This window comes from Micropterus salmoides, unplaced genomic scaffold (genome assembly GCF_014851395.1).
Source record: "Micropterus salmoides isolate LMB-PRFRI ecotype aquatic unplaced genomic scaffold, ASM1485139v1 Ms_hic_scaffold_17, whole genome shotgun sequence".
Classification (NCBI taxonomy): Eukaryota; Metazoa; Chordata; class Actinopteri; order Centrarchiformes; family Centrarchidae; genus Micropterus; species Micropterus salmoides.
The window spans coordinates 19,475,965-19,498,994 of NW_024040817.1; the positions used below are offsets into that span (position 1 = coordinate 19,475,965).

General features: G+C 42.6%; 1 protein-coding gene across 1 annotated transcript in view; it reads left to right on the forward strand.

The window, feature by feature from the left end:
- clasp2 (cytoplasmic linker associated protein 2) overlaps positions 1 to 23,030 on the forward strand; it is a 61,080-nt gene that overhangs the window by 24,718 nt on the left and 13,332 nt on the right. Inside the window, 24 exon segments of the mRNA XM_038724977.1 lie at positions 5,845 to 5,985; positions 8,731 to 8,804; positions 8,976 to 9,068; positions 9,162 to 9,307; positions 9,844 to 9,979; positions 10,106 to 10,176; positions 10,328 to 10,387; positions 10,583 to 10,660; positions 10,911 to 11,078; positions 12,168 to 12,208; positions 12,593 to 12,745; positions 13,446 to 13,469; positions 14,888 to 14,989; positions 15,230 to 15,256; positions 16,073 to 16,099; positions 17,602 to 17,766; positions 18,107 to 18,151; positions 19,807 to 19,914; positions 20,242 to 20,304; positions 20,932 to 21,038; positions 21,197 to 21,220; positions 21,422 to 21,577; positions 22,111 to 22,202; positions 22,295 to 22,358. Coding sequence (XP_038580905.1) covers positions 5,845 to 5,985; positions 8,731 to 8,804; positions 8,976 to 9,068; positions 9,162 to 9,307; positions 9,844 to 9,979; positions 10,106 to 10,176; positions 10,328 to 10,387; positions 10,583 to 10,660; positions 10,911 to 11,078; positions 12,168 to 12,208; positions 12,593 to 12,745; positions 13,446 to 13,469; positions 14,888 to 14,989; positions 15,230 to 15,256; positions 16,073 to 16,099; positions 17,602 to 17,766; positions 18,107 to 18,151; positions 19,807 to 19,914; positions 20,242 to 20,304; positions 20,932 to 21,038; positions 21,197 to 21,220; positions 21,422 to 21,577; positions 22,111 to 22,202; positions 22,295 to 22,358 — 2,165 coding nt within the window.

Here is a 23,030-nt window from a genome sequence, read left to right on the forward strand (position 1 = left end):
AAGTATGCCTCTCTCACACTCTCTCCTCCCCCTTTTTCTCTGTCATTCTCCGACCCAGAAACAGCCTGGGTGGCTGAAAGTCAATCATCTGATCACCTGCCGTTCGTATGTTAAATACCTACAGATGAACTATAAATGATCAGTTTTGAGAAGAAAACCTGCTGTTGTTGGAAGTATATAACACAAATGACTCCTTAATGTATTCCAGTATAATGACTTATTATTAAACAATAGAGTTAGTGAGTCTGTGTGGTGTTGGCTTATATTTAGCAACCCAGGCAATATGGCCAAAAATGTTATTCATCCATCGTCAACCGCTTATCCTGCATACAGGGTCGCGGGGGGGCTGGAGCCAATCCCAGCTGACATCGGGCGCAAGGCGGGGTACACCCTAGACAGGTCGCCAGTCCATCGCAGGGCCACACATAGACGAACAACCACTCACGCTCACACTCACACCTAAGGACAATTTAGGGTCGCCAATTAACCTACACTGCATGTCTTTGGATGGTGGGAGGAAGCCGGAGTACCCGGAGAGAACCCACGCAGACACAGGGAGAACATGCATACTCCACACAGAAAGGCCGGGGCAACCGGGGTTTGAACCCACAACCTTCTTGCTGTAAGACGACAGTGCTAACCACCGTGCCACAAATCTGAAAACATTCAAAACAATTATGATCAATACTTTTTTTTCAACAAATATGAGTAGGAAGTCATTTTTCCTCAACAAAATAAACATCTTAATAGAAAAGTTAAGTTCTTATTTGTTCTATCGTTGCTTGTTCAATCAAACCTTAATTGACAATGTATTGAACATGTGTTATATTAAGGAAAATTATATTGTGATAATTATCAGTGTTTTGCCCAGCCTTGTGTGTTGTTCAGTCCCTCCGGGATTTTGCAGATTTTGTGATTGTTGCTGTCTAAAATGCCTGATTTTTGCGGCAGCTTTTCTGAAAAACTGCAATGAAAGTTGACATGTTTTGGGGCGTTTTTTGCTATGAAATTGTGGGAATAAGCGAAAACTGCATGGTAGGTTTTTTTAACTTTTATAATTATAGTTGAATCATTAAAGTCAAGATATTGCGGACCTAACCCTAATCATGCACATATAAACCAGCTTATCTTGATACTTTTTAGGGCTTGCAATTGAACCATTGATAGGTAAAATTTGTGGAAAAGTTGTGGTGATTGAAAGAGAAACTAGTAGTACTTATTTGTTGTACGTGCCTATACACTTTAGTTGGACGGCAGCAGGAATAGCTGCGGGTTTCATAGTCTAGTTTCCTATTGACACACATACCTCTTCCAGTTTACTTTGGAGCTGGTGCAGTCGTCATGACCTTTGTAACAGCTTTTGTCCCAGTCCTCGCAGCCCTGCTTGTGCTCTTCTTTTCACATGTAGTCATTCTGTTATGAGCGCTGTGCTGTGTCAAAATATCAAAATGTGTGTCATCTTTTGCACGCAACTCTGCGCAACTGTCACATGGTCCTCAGTGGGAATATGTGACGTTGCCTGTTCCCCTGCAGCTTACAGCAGATCAACACAAACACAGGTTCTCTGTGCAGTACGTCTCAGTCCTCTGACGCTCTCTGGGTCTTATGTTGAGATTTTCAGCTGTAATACGTGTGACGATGTCTGCAGCGGTGCTCCAGCTGATAAGATGTCGCAGTGCTTTAAAACAGCTTAACTTACTTTTTTACTTTCTGTTTCTGAGGTTAAGCACAGTTTGCACATAATTATGTGAATATACTTGCTTAGGAGAAAAGGCAGGTTTATGCTAACAGAAGTACTTTGCGATATTAACTTTTGCACACCAGTACATGAACTTCTTTGACACTTGTGGTCAGCGGCTTCATCCATTGGTTCTGGACCTTCACTTCTTTTTATTTCTAATACCTGGTAAACAGAACCTGCTTCTAAATTAGTTTTTTTCCTCAGCCGGGTCTGTTGCTTTCTCACCATTGTTCTTACTCTATTTGCTCACAGAAGCTCTAGTTTTCTTTTTCTTTAGTTTCGCTCCTCCCACCAATGAGCAGCATTCACCCTTAATTTGAATCTTTACTACGGAGTTTGATTTCCTCTCTGTATTGCAGTGCGATGCTGTTGTGAGGTTTCTTGCCAGAAATAATTTGAGAACAGAGCCAGTGCTGCCACCACGTGGCCACAACTGAATATGTTTGCTTGTTGTGTATTTGTTTTCACAGAACTGTGATTTAATCACCAAATGACTTCTGCAAGGCTGTGATCAGATCTGTCTGCTGCAGTTAGTGTTCCTCTTTCCTCCTTCCTTTTTTTTTCTTTAAATATGTGCAGAGAAACAGAACAGTGTGTTTCACTTCCTCCTTCTCCTGCTCGTAGATTATATTTCCCGAAAACACGGGATTATTCCCTCACAGATTAGGGAATGAAGCAGTTGGCCGTTGGTGCATGTTTTTGCAGATGTGTTTTAACACATTAATTTGACCACTGACCTGTATTTTTTATTTTTTTTTCTGGAAATCTATCATGTTTATTTAAGCCCCTCTTCTGTTCTCACTCCTCTTCTGAAATGGAGAGGAGTGCATCTTGGCCTGGAGTTTCCATGGCAACGCCGCCTGGTACATGGCGGAGCCGATATCTGTGTGTGTGTGTGTGTAGACTTGTTATTTGCATGTTGTGCCATATTATTCGGCAACGTGGGGTATCGTTGGAGACACTGTTACTGCTGGACTAGCCTTTTCTCCCTGTCAAACCAAAATCCTAATTTAATAAACTAACAAGAAGTCAGTGAATACAGCGAATAAACAGCCAATCCGACTGTTGATTAAACTAAATTGAATATGTGTGTGTGCTTACTGAACATCTTTTTTTTTTCTGTTTGCTGCTCTGTTCATTTGAGAAGCTGGTCTGCACAGGTCGCCATGGTAACAGCATCTCTACAAGGGATTTTCTCTCTCTGCAACCCCCCCTCGTGTCTTTGCTCTGCCCTTCACCCAGAGACATTTACTCCCGTGGGGTCTGACTAGACAAAAGCTAAAGATGCAAATCAAGCAAACAGCAATGCTAATCAAGGCTTAGACCCTCGATCCATGACTGTTGCTAATGGATTCATTGGTTTTGTTATACAGTAATTAAATTCACTAAACTGGTGTCTGAAACAGTGAATTCATTCTATTAGTGTCTGTCACTGTTTTTCTTCTGCATTCATTTTACCCGTGTAACCTGTTTCATAATGGAGTTTATTATGCAAAGGAGAGTCTTGTAGTGCTCTTGGCCCTTGAACTTTGACCCCTGATTCTCACCCATAACAGTTATTTATAACCAGGATTGCAAGATGATGTGCTATTACTTGGCCATTGAATATGAAAGTATCACTCTTATGATCTGATTGGACCATCATTACATAAAGGGACCGGGCATTTTTCACAAATGTGTGTGATTGTATATAGCGAGTGTGTATGTATGCAGTGTAGAAATTAATTTTGCGTCTGTATTCCATCCCATTGGATTTGAAATAAAACCGATTTATGAGGTTGAAGCTCATTTTTAGCTTTAAAAATGTTTGGTTGAGTTTACATTCATATGGGTGAAGAGTCCAGTAGACATAATAGCCCTTTCTATCTATAGCACCCTGTGTCACTGGACTAGTCAGTCACCTGACTTCAGTCCAATTTTTTTCACACTGAATGCAAAATTCCCCCAAAACAAGCCAGGGAAGGGAAGATGCCTGCAGTGTAGGCCTGACAGAGGTTCACCAGGCATGATACAAAGTGCCTGCTGATGTCTGTACATTGATTTAAAGCCTTGTTTAAATATGATCACCTTCTTCAGGGTTACAAGTACATTTTTGTCCCCTAAACCTTTGCTACTTTCTCTACTACTGAAAGCTGAATGTTGGCACTTGAACCTCCATTGTAATTGTTTCATTTCAAATCCAAGGTCCTTGACTACGAAGTGTAAAAACAAACAAAAACATGCCACTGTCCACACACTCAGGGACTGCAGTGTGTATGTGCGAGAGAGAGCAAGAGAGGGAGGGTCATGGCCTCAGATGGAGCAATGATCACAAGAGGGGTGTGGGGAGGGTGAAGGAAGGGGGAGACCACACCCCTCCTGTGATCATTGCTCCATCATCCTTTGTTCTTTTGTGTATGTGAAGAGAGAGAGCGTGAATAGATGAATATGTTTCTTGTCTCACAGGTAAATGAAGCAGCATAAAAAAGTGTGTTAAGAGGTTGTTGTTTGTGCGTGAGAGCGAGATGAAGGGACACAGGGTGTAAGAGGCTGGAGAGGTTGTGTTGTCAATGGTAATGAGTTTATGTTAGTTGGTCTGGCAGTAACACAGAGAAGCCCTGTTAATATTCCTGGGGTGTCTGTGTGCACACACACACACATTCATAGTTCTGCCTCCGCACTGGCTGCAACACTATGATGTCACCTCTCGTTTGATTGGCTGTGAGGCTGCTGAGGGAAGGAGGAGAGATGCTGGGAGAGAGAGAGGGAGGGATAGAAGATAGAGAGAGAGAGAGGGAGAGAGTGAAAGAAAATGCCGGCACTTGTATGGGTGGAGGGGTTTTCGGACAGCAATGTGAGGCGCGTGTGTGCACTCTTAGCCCCACTATGAAGTGTGTGTGAGGGGGGGTGTGTGTGTGTGTGTGTGTGTGTGTGTGTGTATGTGTCTTGGGGTACGGCTTGGAGAAGAGGGGGGACACCAATACCACGCCCTCCCAGAAGCATGAGGCGACTGATCTGCCAGCGGATCTGTGACTGTGAGTGCAGGGATGGACCTGGGTGTGTTTGGTGTGTGTGTGTCTGTGTTGATGAATGTAGTTTCATGGTAAAGGATGTACATGTCTGCTTCTTTACATGTGCACTTCACATTTACAGAGCTTGATACAATTGGCTCTGCAATTACTGTGAACATTTGGCTTGTCTGTGCACACACGCACGCTCCTCGTCAATTGATTTTGCATGTCGACTGTGTATAGGTAAGTCGATGTATTAGTCAAGGTGTAGGGTGGTGGCTTTGGCGCATTTCTCAATGGCTGGTTGTCAGACGAGCGAAACGCAACTGCATTCCTATGCCAACAGTTTCATCTCCTCAGTGGACGTGTGTGTGTGTGTGTGTGTCTCCTCACATTTTGTCGTCCGCAAGCTGGTAGATGCACGTTCAAAATGCTGCGCCATTGTTGCAAGTGTGTCTCAAGTTTCAATGCCAGCTTTCTTAGCTAGCTTAATTTCTACTAGCATGCAGATTGCGGACTTGGGTTTCCGGAGAGTTCTGTCAGTCACTGGTTGCACAGGTGGACATCTTGATCGTTTGCAGTGTTTTTTGGGCTCTTAGAAGTGGTTTGTGTTTGCCTTTTTCTTCTAACCTTATTGTAATTAGTATTGATTTAGTGATTCCTGACCAAGCTCTCCGTAGACAACAACCTCCCAGCATCCTTTGCTTCTCGTCTTTACTTTCTAGCGTTCCTTCTGATGGCCTTTTTATGCTTGACACAAAATCAAGTAAAATCCAAGGTGTTGTGAAATGCTCGAATGATCTGAGTGTTTGAATAAATAATGCGTTTTTATTTTAACATTTTAGAAAACCTATTTCATACTAGACTGTCTTCAGATTCTGTATTTTGTGAGTTTATAATGATGTTCATATATGTTGTGAATTAATAAAATAATCTTTCCAGTGTGTTTAGACTATTTATGGTCTGTTTTTGATGATAATGATTTGCAGTATTATTTAAGATTAATAACAGTTGTTACTCTGAACTTGACTCAACAACAGCATTTGCAAAGAGTTTGAACCATACTCCATGCCTACAGTGTGGATGATGACACTCTCTGTTCTCTCCTTCCAGATCGTAGTTTTGAGGATGATGACAGTGTGGATGGGAATCGTTCTTCCTCAGCCCAGGCTGCCTTCAAGGTCCCAAAAGTTCCCAAGAAGGCTGCAGAGTCCTCCGCCGCACGCAGGCCTAGCGCTACCGGTAGCAAGCTAGGTATTTTAACTTGCTATATATTTACACACACACACACACACACACAGACACACACAGAAAACAGAGCAGAGCTCATCTGTTTCCTCCAAGTTTGGGGGGGGGGGGAAGACATTTCCATATTGAGGAAGTGGGGTTTATAAAAGACTAATGGCTCCTCTAGGTTAGTGGCAAATTAAAATCAGTATCATTACAATTGGCAGTGCTTATTTTTGTCTATGTGGAAGTCACCATAACCAGTTATCTACTGTGCACATTTCTATGCGTCACTGTTTGATTATTTAGAGCTAATGCAGAAATACTTAAAACACTTCGCTGACAGGCAATGGGCCCAGTGAGTCCAAGACTCTAAAGAACCATTTGAGATACAATGTGTATTTGGGCACGATTTTAGTTTAATCCATTCAAAAAATGAACTAACATTATCAACATACTGTGACTAAGTTCATGTCATGCCTGTACTGTCTTGTAATACCACTTTGTACCTTTCCACCTCAGTTCTTACACACTGTATCTTTTTAAGAATTTATCTGCATCATTTGTACAGACAGTAACTTGAATGACTGGTAGCGAACTTCCAGGCTTGAATTACATCAGTCAGAATACAAAGCTGGACCACTAAAACAAGAATTAAATGTTTGTTATATTGTCGTAATATTTTTCTATTACCACCACACCTGAACGAGACTTGGACTGTCTACTAGTTTGGTGCCACCATGAATTTGTGTTTGACAGTCGTATCCAGTCAGGTATTCGAATCACATTTTGAAAAGGAGAAAAAAAAGTTTTACACTTAAATTGGCTTTTAGGTAATCATTGGGAAAGCATGCTGTCAATTTTACATACTTTGCAGTTGCAGTAAAGTGTTCCGATATTTGAGTGTGAAGTGAACCAGCCCAGGTGTCTGTGTCCTTCCGGTTCATCTTTTTGGACTAAATGCATGTGACACAATTTAGGTGAAGGTCGTTTAACTAGTAAAATAAACAAAATCTGTCCTGCCAGCCTTTAATGTCCTCAGAGACAATTCTGTGTAGATCATATTTTCCAGGATGTGGATGCAGCCTTTATGTGTAAAGGTTTATTACCTGTGGTCACAGAATAGGGACACACTGCTGAGGCTGTTAGAGTAAGCAAAAGGACTTGAGTAAGAAAATGTAGCAGTCCATAGCGACAGACTTCTCCTCAGGAGGTTAACACGCCTTCATGTTATCATCATCAGCCTCATGTCTGTGGTAGACTGCCTTTGAAACAGTTTATAATCATCAGAGAGAGAGAGAGAGAGAGAGAGAGACTCCCTCCCTCCTCTCTGTCAAGTCTTCTTCCAGCTGTAGTGTTATGTTTGCTTCGTCTTTGCATGTATTTATTTTTCCCCCATCTCTCTCTCGATGCCCTGCTACCTGCTGATGGATGTGTCAGCAGTGTCACATATACATGCACACATACACTCGTTGATGGAAGTGTTTTACAAGCAAACTGTCTGTCTACTTGAACTTTGCTGTGTTGTTGGAAACACAAGACAGTGATCTCTGGTCATTATAGTGTTATTGATCGTGGAGTGGCTGTTAGAGCTGGAAGTCAAGGGCATGCTGGGTATTTTATCGCTCAGAACCATGTTAAGTTTAATGGAAAATACGTGACTTAACCTTTCAGATGTGATATTTGCTCACTTGTTTCAAAGAGTTAACCTCTACGAACTGTTGGTTTGTTTTTAATTTAAATTTTTTGGGAGTTAGTGTCTCTAGCTTTTATTCTGCCATATCAGACTGGTTTCCATGATAACTGAGGTGGGAGGCCCCATTGTCTTCATTTGCATTTAGATGACAGTACGCCCACATACTCTGGCAACAACTGACAGATATTTCAATTTTGCCAAAAACTGGCAGACAAAAAGTCTAAAGCGGTATCAGAAAGGATGGAGGTACCTTTTTCCCACGACAAAGTACTTTTTGTTTACAATTTTAGGTTGAATACCGTTACTTTTTTTAAATGCTTGTTATGATTAAATAGTTGTTTTTTGTATCAAAGTTAGTTCTCCCAATTGTGAAAATATCCGCTATCGACATATTTATTATTATTGCAGCCATAACTGCTCACCCTGATAATATGCATTTCATAAAGCTGGCAATAAAAATGATTGAAAATGCTGATTGAGCACTCTTAGGTGGGTTTCATAGCCAGGCTGCCACCATGTTAGTATCAGAGAATATGGAGGATAGTGCTACATTGGTGTTTCCAGCTGTTTGAGGGCCATGGCGAGTTTTGACATGACATATCTTCGTGGTGCAGCCTGATAGTGGAAACAACCCCAGAGATATTTCTACTGCCTTTCTCTCTGTTAATACCCAACTCTCCTCCACCATGTCTACAGCCTCTTCCTCTCCTGTAAACGTCTTTAACCTGTGTCACTATTTTTATATTCTCTTCCTCGTGGATTGCTTCCCCTCCTCCTCCTCCTCCTCGCTCACTTTTTATTTATTTATTTTATTTTTGGGGGGCTGCCTTTGTCTTGTCTCTTCTCTCTGCTTCCCCAGTAGGAGGTTTGATCCACAGCATCCAGGGCCCAGAGAAATATGATTGACATACCCATTACTGCCAGGAAGTCTATTAGAAACACAGGCTGCGCCCAGTGACTAAAGTGCTTGTGTTTTTGTGTTAAACCAGAATCACAAAACCAACCACAGGAGAAAACCTATCACATAAGTGCACACACATATTATTATATTAAATGACTGTGCTCTGATTTTCTAGTATCCAAGGAAAGTGCCGGGGGGATTGATGAAGAGGACTTCATTAAAGCCTTTACAGATGTCCCTACTGTCCAGGTACACTACACACAGGAGCATGAATGCAGACAATCGCACTCCTTCTACACATTTAATAACCAAACCATATAGGCAATCAAGACTAGACTGTGTGAGAATTTGTTTTTGTCCTTCACATATTTGCTCTGCTCCCTCCCTTCTCCCCTATTTTGCTTCACTGTGTCTATGCAGATCTACTCGGCGAGGGATCTTGAGGACAACCTGAATAAGATCCGTGAGATCTGCTCTGATGACAAACACGACTGGGACCAGAGAGCCAACGCTGTCAGTAACACCAACCGATTCCCTTTTTTTCCAGTTACCGTATATCAACAAAATTACCTTCTTTGTAATGTTTGTTGTTTGTTTCTTTTACAGCTAAAGAAGATACGCTCATTGTTGGTGGCGGGCGCAGCCACCTACGACTGTTTCTACCAGCACCTACGGTTACTGGATGGAGCCTTCAAACTATCAGCTAAAGACCTGCGCTCCCAAGTTGTCCGAGAGGCCTGCATCACTGTGGCGTGAGTGTTGGTTTAAGATATTGCTGTCACTGGGGGGTGCATTTGTAATGACAAAATATACAAAATACTGCAAGAAAGGTTGAATTTTCCAGTTGCTGGTTGTGTTATAAAACATCCAAAATGAATTGTGAACCTTTTTTTATGCTTTCCTCTTCATGATGAGCAGTGAGAGGAAACGAAATCAGGACAACCTGTACAACTCAAACTTCTGGGCTGTGTCCAAAATAATTCACTCACTACTTGCTGTATAACAGACACTCAGACGTTTTATAGGGAACTGTAAGGTGAAACTTTGGACACGTATTGATCATTGGTTTTATATCAGCTGCATAGTCACACAATGGTCATTTTCACGTCTGTCAAATTAAACTCATTGCTTTTTTCATTCCGTTGTTGACCTTTTTTGAGGGCACTATAAATTCATATGTGTGGTTTCAGACACAGGCCTCATTAGGGAGATTGCACTGAACCTTTACTACGACCTTTACCACTGTTTGGATTGTGTGTTTATAACACACTTGTTTGTGTTCTTGTAGCTACCTCTCATCAGTGCTGGGGAATAAATTTGACCATGGAGCGGAGGCCATCGTTCCCGTCCTGTTCAACCTCATCCCCAACTGTGCCAAAGTCATGGCCACCTCCGGTGTTTCAGCCATCCGCATCATCATACGGGTGAGTTTTGCAAACACCCATCTATTCTTTCAGCAGTCTTGATGACTGGTCACTGTACTCTGTACTCTGCTGTAGTGTGATTACTGATTATTTGTCCACTTCGCGTGCTTCCCTTCTTCTCTGCAGCACACCCACGTCCCCAGGCTAATCCCCCTGATAACCAGTAACTGCACATCCAAGTCTGTGGCTGTTAGGAGGTGAGATTAACAAAGGCACTGATGTTCACACTACATTGTTTAAAATAAAAGCCTTGTGTGGCAATGAGCAGGTCTAAAATAATAAACAGCTGTAATGTCATAAAACGCTTATGATGATGCTGTTATGATGATAAAAATGTGTCATCTCCAGGCGCTGTTACGATTTCTTGGACCATCTACTACAGGAATGGCAAACCCACTCTCTTGAGAGGTGAGGGTTGATTTCATCTTGGTTCAGAGCAAAGATGTGCTCAACACAGCTGTCTCAGAAATGCCAAATCTGTCAATCAAACTGTGCAGGATTCACATTAGTGTGGTTTACAAAGGAAGAAAAGGTATTTTAAACCTATTTTCTACACGTTCACACTTAATGTACCTTTTGTATCTTGGTATCTCTCCCTTGCAGGCACACAGCTGTTCTGGTTGAGAGCATCAAGAAGGGAATTCGAGATGCAGACTCAGAGGCCCGAGTGGAGGCTCGCAAGTAAGACACGTACACACTCACGCATTTCTGTAAATGAAATTATATGAAAAATAAGCAGTGTTAAATACCTCACCAACCTCGTTTTCCTGTCTGAATCCCTTCCATTCTTCTCTTGTGCCTCCTCCATCATAATCTTTCTCCCTCCTCCCCCATCTTTATTCTCCCTCTTTGTTTTCAATTTGTCTCTCTTCATCGCTCCTCTTTGACCTCCTCTGTGTCTCTTTTCTTCCTCCCTCCTTGTCTCTTTTAGGGCCTACTGGGGTCTGAGGAACCACTTCCCAGGGGAGGCCGATGCTCTCTACAACTCCTTGGAGCCGTCGTACCAGAAGACCCTTCAGTCCTTCCTGAAGAGCTCTGGCAGCGTAGCCTCACTTCCCCAGAGTGACCGTTCCTCGTCCTCCTCTCAAGAGAGCCTCAAGTAATTAACGCTCAGCACTGCTCCTCCACCGTTCACTTTAGTCCTCTAGGTTGACTTAAGTCTATAAGATGTAATTTTGGCAGTAACCAGAGGAGAGAAATCTTATTATAAGACCCCATCTGTGGACCAATACAACCCTGTAGGATTTCCTGTACATGGATCAAATCTCCTCAGTTTGTTTCCTTTTCTCCTCCTGCTGTATTCAGCAATAAAAGAAACAATTCTACTGAATGAATGTATGAAAGTGGACACTCCTCTTTAGAAACACTAAATCCTCAGTAACTTCATCCACCTGTGTTGAGGCTTTGCAGAAGTTGAACAAAGAAATTCATACTAAGTTATTCAGGGCATTAAAGCCTCACTGTAACCCCAGTATTTTGGAGTTGTCATTGGTCTGCATTGTAGTTCACTGGCAAGATGTATACCATGCCAGAAATTAGAACAAAGTAGAAAGAGGTTCTTTCCTGCTGAACTGTTTTTATAAGTCTGTGGCTCAGAGAATACGCAGCATCACAGTGCTGGCTACAAAATGTTATGATAGAAATGTATGTAATGCAGTAGACAGTATTTTTTATCATATATTCTTTCTTCAGTTCTTACTTTAATCAAATATTATAAGACTAGTCATACACAGAAAAATAAATAGAATTATAAAACTAGATTATTGATTAGAAGAATTTAGTCTGTGTGAAACAAATGTAAAGATGCTGGCTTCAGGGCACAGGTGTTGAACAACTGAAGTCTGTTTGGGTCTATATGAATAACCAAAATATACTAACTACTACAGACGTACAGAAAACGTTGAAGCTGAATTAGCACACATTCTCTGAATCACCTGCTTTTACTCCTTAGTGCATATTTGTTTATATTTGAAGTGGATGGACTAAGCTTTTTGGGGTGATCACTGCTTATAGAAAGCAGTGCAATTCCACTTCACTTCTACTTCCACGAAAAATTGTTGAGCTGTTTATATTTTGTCATTGAGTAAAAAAAAAGAACATAGAAACATTTTTTGTGTGCATCCAACATATTTGTGTGTGTGTTGTTGTTTTGTTGTGCACTGACCTACTTTTCTTTCTCTTCTGTCAGTCGTCCTCTGACTTCTAAATGGTCAGCAGCTCCAGGGCGAGGTGAGTCAAGCACATGCGCGCACACACACACACACACAGACACACACACACACAAACACATCACATTCTCACTCACTCCTGTGAGAACACGCGCACTGTGACAAACTCCTACAGAGCCATATCCCATCATTCTCATTTACATCCGCCTGTGTCCAGCGCCGTACAGCCACATCCTGTTATGTTTTTATGTTACTACACACATGTGCGCAGACATAATGCGTATATGTGTCTGGCTTTTTGTGTATTTCTGTATGGTATAAGTATTGTCAGTGTAGTGTGGTGCCTGCATGTGTTTGTGATGTGTGTGTGTGTGTGTATATATATCCCTTCATCACCTCCCATCCCTTCTCCAACACACTCCTCCTCCTCCTCCTGTCCTATCAGTCCCTGCGGGTTCAAAGGGTGGGCAGTCGTCGGTCTCCCTGCAGCGTTCCCGTAGTGACGTGGATGTAAACGCAGCAGCAGTCGCTAAGCACCGCAACGTCGGACAGGCCAGGGCATCAGGGCGTCTGCCCCCTGGCTCCTACTCTTCACTGGGTAAGGGCCCCGTCAGTCAAGTTGGATGACTAATCAGGCAGTGCAGACATCGGTCAGCATGTGATCAGCAGGGTGTCAGGCAGAGATGGAGACTCAACCTGAAGAGTCATCTCAGATCAGCTCAGAAGATGGGCTTCTAAAGTGCACAGTACAGGTTGAAGTAGGACGTACTTAAAAGAAAACTCACCACATCTACAAAGCAGCGTAAAGGGATGGACCTACATGCTCACACACACTTGGACTGGCCTTTCTTCTCTCTGCTCCTGTGCTTTTCCCCTGCTGCCTGCTTGTTGCCTGTTAATGTATCCTGCTTGTGTTTTTTTATGAATATTCCCAGTGTGCATGTTCTGTAGTTGAATAATGTCCCCTATGTTGGTTGGTTTGTCTCTCTCTCTGTTTCAGTGTTGCCACTGCATCTGCATGGTTCTCTGTTAAACAGATGTTCTGTAATTAATACACACTCCTCTCTTCTCTTGTCCCTCCTCTATTTTCTTACATTCTTTCTTCCTTTTCAATATTTTGTGTTTACTTCTTACTGACACACTCTGTTCAATTTTCATTTTCCCTTTCTTGGGTTCCTTTTGTATCGCTTACTTTTTCTAATCATTTGTATCAATACTTTCCTCCTTGTTTCCCTTCGTTTTGTCCATTTTATTTCTTCCACCCCACCCCCCCTCTCTCTCTCTCTCTGCCTCTAAAGATGATGCCTCTGATAAAACGGATGGTAAGATCATCTCACTCTGCTTCAACAGCAACAACCTACTCATGCTTTTCTTTTTTCTTTCTATTCTTTTCCCTTTCCACATTTCATTCCAGTCCACCAGTCCATTTAACTCCTTTTTTGCAGTGTGTGGCCACAGCGCCCCCTGCTGTCAGTCTTTCATTCAACCCCCCTTTGTGTCACCATCCTACTCGACACATCACGGATCATTACACATCTTCTGCTTTACTACAGTTTAATCTTAGTTTTAATACAGAAATGGTCTAACCATCAATGCCTGCATTAAACTGCATCATTCAGCTATTGAGGTTTCATTAGGATACTTAGTAAGTGTTGTTGTTTTGCTATTATACACATGTCAGCTGAAATGTGTTGTTTACAACCTGCTCCTTCTGTGTCTGTCTGTAGGGACCAGATCAGACAATGGTAAGATCGCAGTTAGGTGGATGTGTGTGTGTGGGAGCATGTTTTAGGGATGTTCTAGTCGGGAACGTTGACAGAATTCATACCTAGACTTCAAGTTTGTTGTCGTCAGCAGAGAAACCACCAGGAATCAATATACTGAAAGTCTTTTATTTTTTTAAACAATGTAATTCTAAAATAAAAAGTTTCTAAATCTTGGAATCACAGATCCAACATTAATAGTGCAGTTAAATGATCCCTGTCACTGTTTTCTTATTAAGAACAAGTATTTTAAAAGAATGGATTCACATAAACACAAATTGCAGTTGCAAGTGGATCAGATGGTGCACTGTAGGAGCTAAAATGACAGAAATGAATGTAGTGAGTTGTCTGACAATGACTCGACATTTTGGCTGATATTTTTATCAAATGGATCAATACGCAGAGATAAATAACCACTTTGGTCATGAGTGGTTTCAGAAGTACGTACTTTGACGTATTTTCTCTATTTAATCTGTACACACGACATCTTTTGCATGTCTGTCCGTCCTGTTAGAGGGATCCCTCCTCTGTTGCTCTCTTCCTGAGGTTTCTTCCATTTTTTTCCCCTGTTAAAGGTTTTTTGAGGGAGTTTGTCCTTATCTGAATCATGGGTCTAAGGACAGAAGGTGTTGAATGCTGTACAGATTGTAAAGCCACTTGAGGCAAGTTTGTGATTTGTGAAATTGGGCTATATAAATAAAATTGACTACTACAACTAAACTGGTTCCTAATCCACTGAAACATCCCTGGTGTATTTATCTGTGTGTGTGCGCCTGGTTTAGTTTCGGCTCTGACGTTGGTTCAGCAGCTTCCAGTATCGGTAGCTTTTCGTCAGCTGGTAGTGCTTCTTAGGTTCTCGCTTTATTCAGCTGCTCAGTTTGCGCCTAGATGTGTTGGCATAGGAAGCACAGCAGTGTGTGTTGACACTGTTTTCATTAGTGTCTTTAACTTATTTTTCCACCTCCACATACATACAGGCCGTGTACGTACCAAGCAGCCCTTGTCAGCTGCCAGCAACATGTCCAGCCAGGTGGATTCACGAGGACGCAGCCGCACCAAGATGGTCTCCCAGTCGCAACGTATGTATCCCCTCCCACCGAAACACCCAGCATGACTTAAACCCAGCTGTGAGTGAAACATTCTGGGTATTAAGTCCACTTACATACAAACACAACAAACACACTGCAACAGAAAATGGGGTGTGTGAGCTGCTTGGTGTGGAGTGTGTTCGTAGTTTGTCAGGCTCTTGTTGTGGAGTTTGAGTTCTTGCTGCCTTCACGGTGACGATAAGCTCCATGTAAATGTTTTTGTGCCTTCAGGTTCCGACGAATCCGATTGCACACCAGGTATTCTGTTTGTGTGTCAGAGTGTGTGTGTGTGTCTGTGTGTGTGTCTGTCTGTGGGAATGGTGGCCCACCTGCTATTGCTCTCATTCTGACCAAGGTGTGTTGTGTAAAGAGGAAATGAGTGGGGGTGTGTTTTCCTGTGCATGCTGTGTCTCATCACTGAGGATGGTGTGGTGGACAGTTTATTTCGGCTGCTCTAGCCTGGCTCTGGCTGTCATTTTAGGTCATTAAAAAAACTTCATGAAGGAACTCAAGCCGCTTATTAGCGTGATGGCTTTTGTGCTGAACAGTGATTGGACCTAAGCCCAGTGCACCAATCATATCTGGACATCTAGATAAAAGACTAAATCTCAGAACAACAGACTAACAGAAACAGAGGAAATGGCAGCTGAACAGAGGCTGAGAAATATTTGTGTGTGTGTGTGTGCGTGAGAGATTGAGTGTATGGATATTGTTAAGCATATTTACTTTGAGGCATTTTCTTTTCCTCATTGTGAACTGGCTTTGCTTCATACGTATGCCAGCTGTTTCCCAACATGCACTGCTTTTCCCAGGCTCTCATCTGCAGCTGGTCCAGTGTGTGTGTTTGTTTTTAGCAACACATGTTCAAATAGTTGTTTTCTCTTCAATACATGGATTTGCTTCAGCCTCGTCTTCATTCTTTATATGGAACACCAGGATGCGCTCCCATCGTACTCTTTGTTCTGACTCCCATTTTTTTGCGCTAACACTCATAATTCATCTGGTTTAATCTGCTATTCCTTCCCCCTCGCCTCTGCTTCCCCCTCCTCCCAACCAATGGGCTTAATGGCTCAGGATCTCAGTCTGCTAACCCTGTTGGTGGTAAGATTACAACGCTACTTCTTTTTTTTTTACCCGCTCTCTTTATCTTTACTGCCTTTCCTCTGTTGCACTGACTTCTCCCTCCTTCACGTGCACTCAGAAAGGTCACTTAAGGCTCCTCTCACTCGAGCTGAGGCATGCTGGGATTTGTAGTCACAGACCGTTAATGTGGCTGTTCTATGATCATGCTAATCACACTGCTTTGGGAGCCTTGTGTTTCTGCACTCACATGTGTGCCTGGATGTAGCCTAAAGATTGAGAAGACGATGTTTTGTCACCTGTAAAAAGACAGCCTTTATCTAGTGGAATTAATTTTTCCAAAATCTTTTATTTTTAGATCCCAAGCAAATCGTTCTGATCATCTTAGCAACAGTTTGTAAAACAAAAAAAGTTTTTCTAACCCTTACAGCCATTTGTAGAATCAACAATAGCTTTGTGTATCCATAAATATAAGGAGATAAGGGAAGAAAGGAGGGGAGAGATGACAAGAAATACTAGAAATACTCTCAAGAGGTCAGAGTAGTTCCACTTATATACTTTTTTGTCTTTACTTGATTAAAAGTATCAGCAACAACCATAGTCTAAGTTATAAGTGGAACTCAAGATTACCACAGAAGATACCACAACAATCCCTATTTAGCTTTTTTCCTGTCATTTAGATGTATTTAATTAGCTCTGTGTCACTAGGTAGTCGTACCTAGAAACAGACTTTGTGTGTGTGGCTTTAGTTGGCTTTTTGTGTGTCAATGAGAGAGAGTGAGAGTGAGTCTGGTCTACGTGCTCATTTTCAGTCATGTTGAAATCAGTCACAGTCCAGCTTCATGGAGCTTGTTCCCCAAAAGCCTGTTCTTGCACTTCATATTCAGCACTGCAGAGCAGCTTCTCCTCAACTGTTTGTCTTCAGGTTGATAGAAATGTGAGTCATTGTAGAGTTTGACACACACTGTGGGTTTTGCATTTGGAGACAGGATGTCATGGGGAGGAGAAATATAGACCTTTCTTATCATATTTTCATTGTATTCTCCTGTATCTTCCAAAAGACAGGAGCGTTGTCTCTAAAATTGTCATGTTGTCAGTTTTAATATGTTGTATTTATTTTGTTTTTATTACACTTCCAAACAAAAGGCATTGTTTAGATTAAAATGCACTTTCTCTTGGTGTGGGTTTCAACTCTCCTAGCCCAAAGAATCCTCTTTCCAATGACATCCAACACTGTTTGCCATTTAGTTCCTTCTATTTTTGATGTTCATACTGTATGTTAAGACATTTGCCAAAACATGCTTGGAGACTAGTGCCACTAAGTGGAGGGCAGTAGCAGCTGTCTTTGTCAGTAGTATATGTACAGAGGTAGTTGCCATTTTTAAAAATAAGATCCTTACTTTAAAGGAGGATTCGTTAAGTTTCTCTGTAACTTTAACTGTTAAAATGCCATGTGTTGCCTGGGTAAGACTCTGATTTTTACTTTGTATTTTGTCCTCTTCCGTCTCTGCGTCTCTCTGAAGCTGGCAGTCGGAGCGGCTCCCCGGGTCGTGTACTGACGAGTACGGCCCTGAGCACCATGAGCTCAGGGGCCCACAGGGTGCTGGCTGGGGATGGACACAGACGCAGCCGCATCCCCCGCAGCCAGGGCTGCTCCAGAGACTCCTCCCCCACCCGCCTGTCTGTTGGTAAGTAAACCATTATAGTTTCATAACGGGAAGCCTTGTTTATATTTCATTCATTTCAACTGAATAATGAAAGTTCATCCTTAATATATTTGTCTTTCTGCTACGTGTATTTTATTTTATTTTTTTACAACTACTCAAAGGTTTTGTTTTTAAAAACGCAGCTTGCCAATGATTTAGACACTCAGTGATATCTTACAAACGTCACACACTACAGCCAGTCGTCCATGTATTTTTGGATCTCAGCTGAACTTTTCTCCCCCTCCTGCTCCGTCTCTACCTTTTCCTCCTCTGTTCTTCTCCCTGTCCTTCTCTACCTGCCCCTGCTGCTTCTGTCGTCTAGCTCCTTCCAGCATTAGTTCCATCTACAACGGAGCGAGCCGAGGAGGTAAGGCTCAGACCTCGACCCAGACCATCCTGCTGTCCATCTCTTTACCTCAGTCTATTCTCATCCTCATCTTAAAATCATTCTAAATCTCTATCCATCACAACAAATCTCACAATCTCCCCCATCTTCCCCACCCCTCCATCAAGCTGTTGCTCACCGCCTGAGCATCATAGAACCCGTCCCTCTAACCTGTCTCTGGCTTTATGGCTGTGTTGTTGTGGTGATGGGTGCCTGTGATCAGCAGATGTCCACGCATTATAAACGTACCTCCTCCCTCTCTTTACTAACCAGCGAATGAACCTCCTAGCAGGATCAGCGAAGCATCATCAGGGCATTGTAACCCTTTGGTAGGCTGATTAACCCTGATTGGCTGGGTAGATGCTGAAGCTGATGAACAAAGCAATACAAGATGATTGCGATGCTACTGGATGAAAAACGCAGATTCTCCCCTCGCTCACCCCCCTCGATCGCTATACTCATCTCATATCGCTTCCTTTTCTATTCTGTGTGTTTGTGTGTGAGACACAGGGAGATCGCCTGAGTGTTTGTGATTATTGGACCGTTTGAGTCCAGCAGTCCTGTGCTTCTTTTAGGTGCATCTCATCTGGAGCTGACACAATTAGTCGATCAAGAGTAAATTAATGTGCAGCAATTCGGATAATTGATGTAATTGTTCATCGAAATTTGTTTGTTTTAAGCTAATATGCCCAAAATTCACAGGTTCCAGCTTCTAAAATGTGAATTTTTGCTGTGAACTTTGGTAGTAAACTCATATTTTGCACAAATCAGGCAATGACTTCACCTAGGGCTCTTTGGAAAACTTTTGATGAACCAGCTGAAACGATTAGTCAGTTTATCTCCTTCTATTTCAGTGATTCATCATTTAAAGGTGACCTATTCTACCACATTTCCAGCCCTATATTGTAGTTATGTGACTATGTTTACCTCATTATTTGAAGCTTTGGCCATGTTTAACATGAACTTCTGACATTGTAACATTATAGATATGATAGAAAATATTGAAAAGCATATTAGGTCACCTTTAAGTAATCTGATAAACAAATGCCAAACATTTTCTAATTCTAGCCTCTCCCATTTTATTATTTACTATCATTGTAAACTGAATATCGTTGGATTTTGTTCTGTTTGACGGACAAAACAGGACATTTGAGGACTATTTTATAGACCAAATGACTACACTGTAAACCATAAAGCTAATCGATTGATTCATCAATAATGACGATGATCTCTAGTTGCCGCCCTAATCAAGACTATAATTGCTCCAATTGCTAATTGTTCATGAAAATAATTTAGTTGCAGTCCTAATCTCAGTCCTCTGAGGTGACTTCTTGTTGTTGCTGTTGAGATGCTCCCTCAGGGCCAGTAGACCTGTCCTCATATTCTTTGTTGTTCCTGTCAGTTTGTCACTTTTGCCTTTTTCCACGTTTGTCTTATTTATGTCTTTATCCATGTTCCTTCCCCTCTCTCTTCTTTGTCACTACTCATGTTTGTCTTTCTTCTTTTGTCTTTTTGTTGTCGTCTTCATGTCCCTTCTCCTTTGTGTTCTTACCTACCACTTTTCTTCCCTCCGCTGCTCTTCCTTCCCCCGTGTCCCCCTCATCTTTTCGGTGCGGTGTTGTAACCGGCACCGTTAGCTCGGGGCAGTCGTATCCCTCGGCCCAGTATGAGTCAGGGCTGCAGCAGAGAGGCCAGCAGGGAGAGCAGCCGGGACACCAGCCCTGTACGCTCCTTCACGCCCCTTGGTGAGTAGCAGTAGTGGACAGATACACAGGAGGGATGAGACGATAAGACATCAAAGGAGAAGAGAAACCTTTCTTTTCTTAAAGTTAGCTCAAACCAAAGTACTGTAGGCTTTTTTTAATTCAGTGTCTGATTTAAACTAAAAACATTAAAATGTCAATCGTTTAGAAAGTTGAGGGTGAATAAAAAAAAAAGAAAAAGAAATCACTTGCATGTTTTTCATCCTTTCTTTCTACTCTAGGGTTTTGTGTGTGTGTGTGTGTGTATGTGTGTGCGTGTGCGTGCTCGCGCGAGTGTTAAACTCTGTGTGTTTTTAATCTTGGTTGCAGCAACGCGGAGCTACTCTCGCTCCACCGGAGCTCTCCACACACCTGATACTTTTGGGGCAGCAGGTGAAGGCTGAGTACATCTATTTCCCCGTACCTCACCCACCCACTTCGCCTCAATTTCTGTTCGCGCCGTTTTTTTTTTTGTTTGTTTTTTTTTTATTGTTCTCTCTTGTGCCACGCATCTTCTCCTGTATTATGTGTCATCCTGTTTCTTTTCTTGTCCATCAGCCTCAGTTTTTTTTTGTTTGTTTTTTACCTTCAGCTCCAGGATGTCGACACCCTCCAGTGGAATCGCATGTTTCCGCCTGTTCAGTTGACAGCCATTCTGCCAGTTTTACCATTTGTTTTCTTTATTTGCCCTTGCCCCTCTCTGCAGAAACACCAACACACACACCTGTGTTTTCTGTCGATCATTCTTTCTCCCCCAGTGGCACCTGCAGTGTCACCTAACAAGTCATCATATCGACTTACAGGCTCGACTCATGAAAGGAAATGTAGCGTGTGTGTGTGGTTTGAGGAAATGTCAGAGAATGGATGATGAGGAGAAAGATGGAGGATGACTGGATCATCAGTGGACAAATGAGAACCACCTCGATGAGTGAGAGAATGGGGTTAGCAATTTCAGGTCTCAAGTCTAACGTTTGCTTTCCTGCTGTCCCTCTTCCTCCCACTCCGTCTGACTCTCTACAGGATCAGGTTTTGGCATCAGTCAGTCCAGTCGTCTCTCTTCCTCAGTCAGTGCCATGAGGGTCCTCAACACGGGCTCCGACGTAGAAGAGGCTCTCGCAGATGCACTGGTATGAAAACGCATACACTTCCCCAACACATATACATAAAAAAACGCATAACCACTCTTTGCACATTTCAGTAAGCTGTCACCATATGCAGCGCACACCTCCTGGAGTGTGTGTGTGTGTTAACTAACCCTGGTTCTACCTCTGTTTAATGCTGTCAGCTGTTGGGAGACATGCGGTCCAAGGTCAGCTTCTTCCCCCGCCTCTTACCTGTGTGTCCTGTGTGTGTGTGTGTGTGTGTGTGTGTGTGTGCGTTTAGCTGTGTTGTGTTCCGTCAAGCTAGGTGTGTGAGTGAGCATGTTTTCTGCCTGTGCCTTGTTATTACTCTGTCTTAACTTTCATTTTAATTTCATGTCCTTTCCACTTCTCCTGTCCTTCACCTACAGAAGAAGCCAGCACGGCGGCGGTACGAGAACTACAGCATGTACTCCGATGATGACGCTAATAGTGATGCATCAAGCGCCTGTTCGGAGAGATCCTACAGCTCCAGGAACGGAGGAGCCATCCCCACGTACATGAGACAGACAGAAGACGTAGCCGAGGTTAGCGCTAATATGCACACTTCATTATGTGTTTATTTATTGCAAGTCATATGTCATTTCAAACAATGTTATCGCACATTGAATATTTTTCTCATACCGTGCAGGCCCACCTCATGCCCGTTGGGTCTGCTCTTGCCAAATAACCGTCACCAAATAATAGTAAAGTATCAATAAAGAATCAGATCATTAAGCAGTCTCAATAAGGGTATCAGTGTCAATAAAAATGAACAATCCCCATCCCTAATAAACACACAAGTCTGGTAACAGTTCAGGGAAATTTGGTTTTGATTTGGGGCACTGCAACTATGCAGTGAGGAAATCTGTGCCATTAGTGAAGGAACTGGATCACTGAGATTCATACAGTCTTTGATATTGGAGTTCAGTTCCACACTTGTTCTGATGTAAATGTTTCTATCCTCTAAATCTGAAAAACCAGGAAACCATTTCACCTCAGTATCAAGCTCAACTTTTCTTAATATCATTACTTCCCGCTGTATAGAAGTCTCAACAGGCCTTTTTGTGGTTCCTGTCAGGTGCTGAACCGCTGTGCCAGTGCCAATTGGTCAGAGAGGAAGGAGGGGCTGCTGGGCCTTCAGGCGCTGCTCAAGAACCAACGCACCCTCAGGTCAGCAGCAGAACAGGCAAATGTGTTTTCCAAGAGATAAAATGATTGTTGATTTTCACCTAACTGTGTTATTTTGTTGTTTTGATGTGCAGTCGGGTGGAGTTGAAGAGGCTGTGTGAAATCTTCACCAGGATGTTTGCTGACCCTCACAGTAAGGTATGAATGCATGAAGCACAAGTGCTCACACAAAGACGCACAGCACTCATTTACAATATCATTTCAAATAGATCCATGATTCACCCACTTTGATTTCTATTTTGGTTCCCCATACTTTGTTTATCCCGCCATCCTTCACTGTACCGGATTCTGCCAAAACAAAGACAATGCCCTGCTTGTTAATTCACACAGACACATTTTAGGAGTCAGTATTGTTAAATAAAGTATTTTGAATACGTTTAGAGATAAAGACATGATAAACGGGTCAAAACCTGTTCTCCGATGTACACACACGGATATACACACTCAAACATAAACACAGGCATGCAGAGTGTGCGACAGTTTTCTAATGGCATGCCATGCCTGCGTGTGACCTCACACTCTCCGCTGTCCTGTGGTGTTCCTCTATCTCTGTTCATCAGCCAAATGCTGTGCTCACTGCATTCACTGCCACTCCCTCTCTTCCGCCCCCTCCCTGCAGTCTGCAGCGACGACACTGACCGCACACACACTCAGACGCACGTGAATATACAAGCACATGTTTGGGCTGGCAGCTCCTGTCTCCGTCTAACCAGCTGCGGTTCGCCCTCTCTAACACTGACACTTTTCTTTCGGCATTTTTGAGTGCCCGTTGCCTCACACATGTCGTAAGGTGTGTGAGCCCCCCCCCAC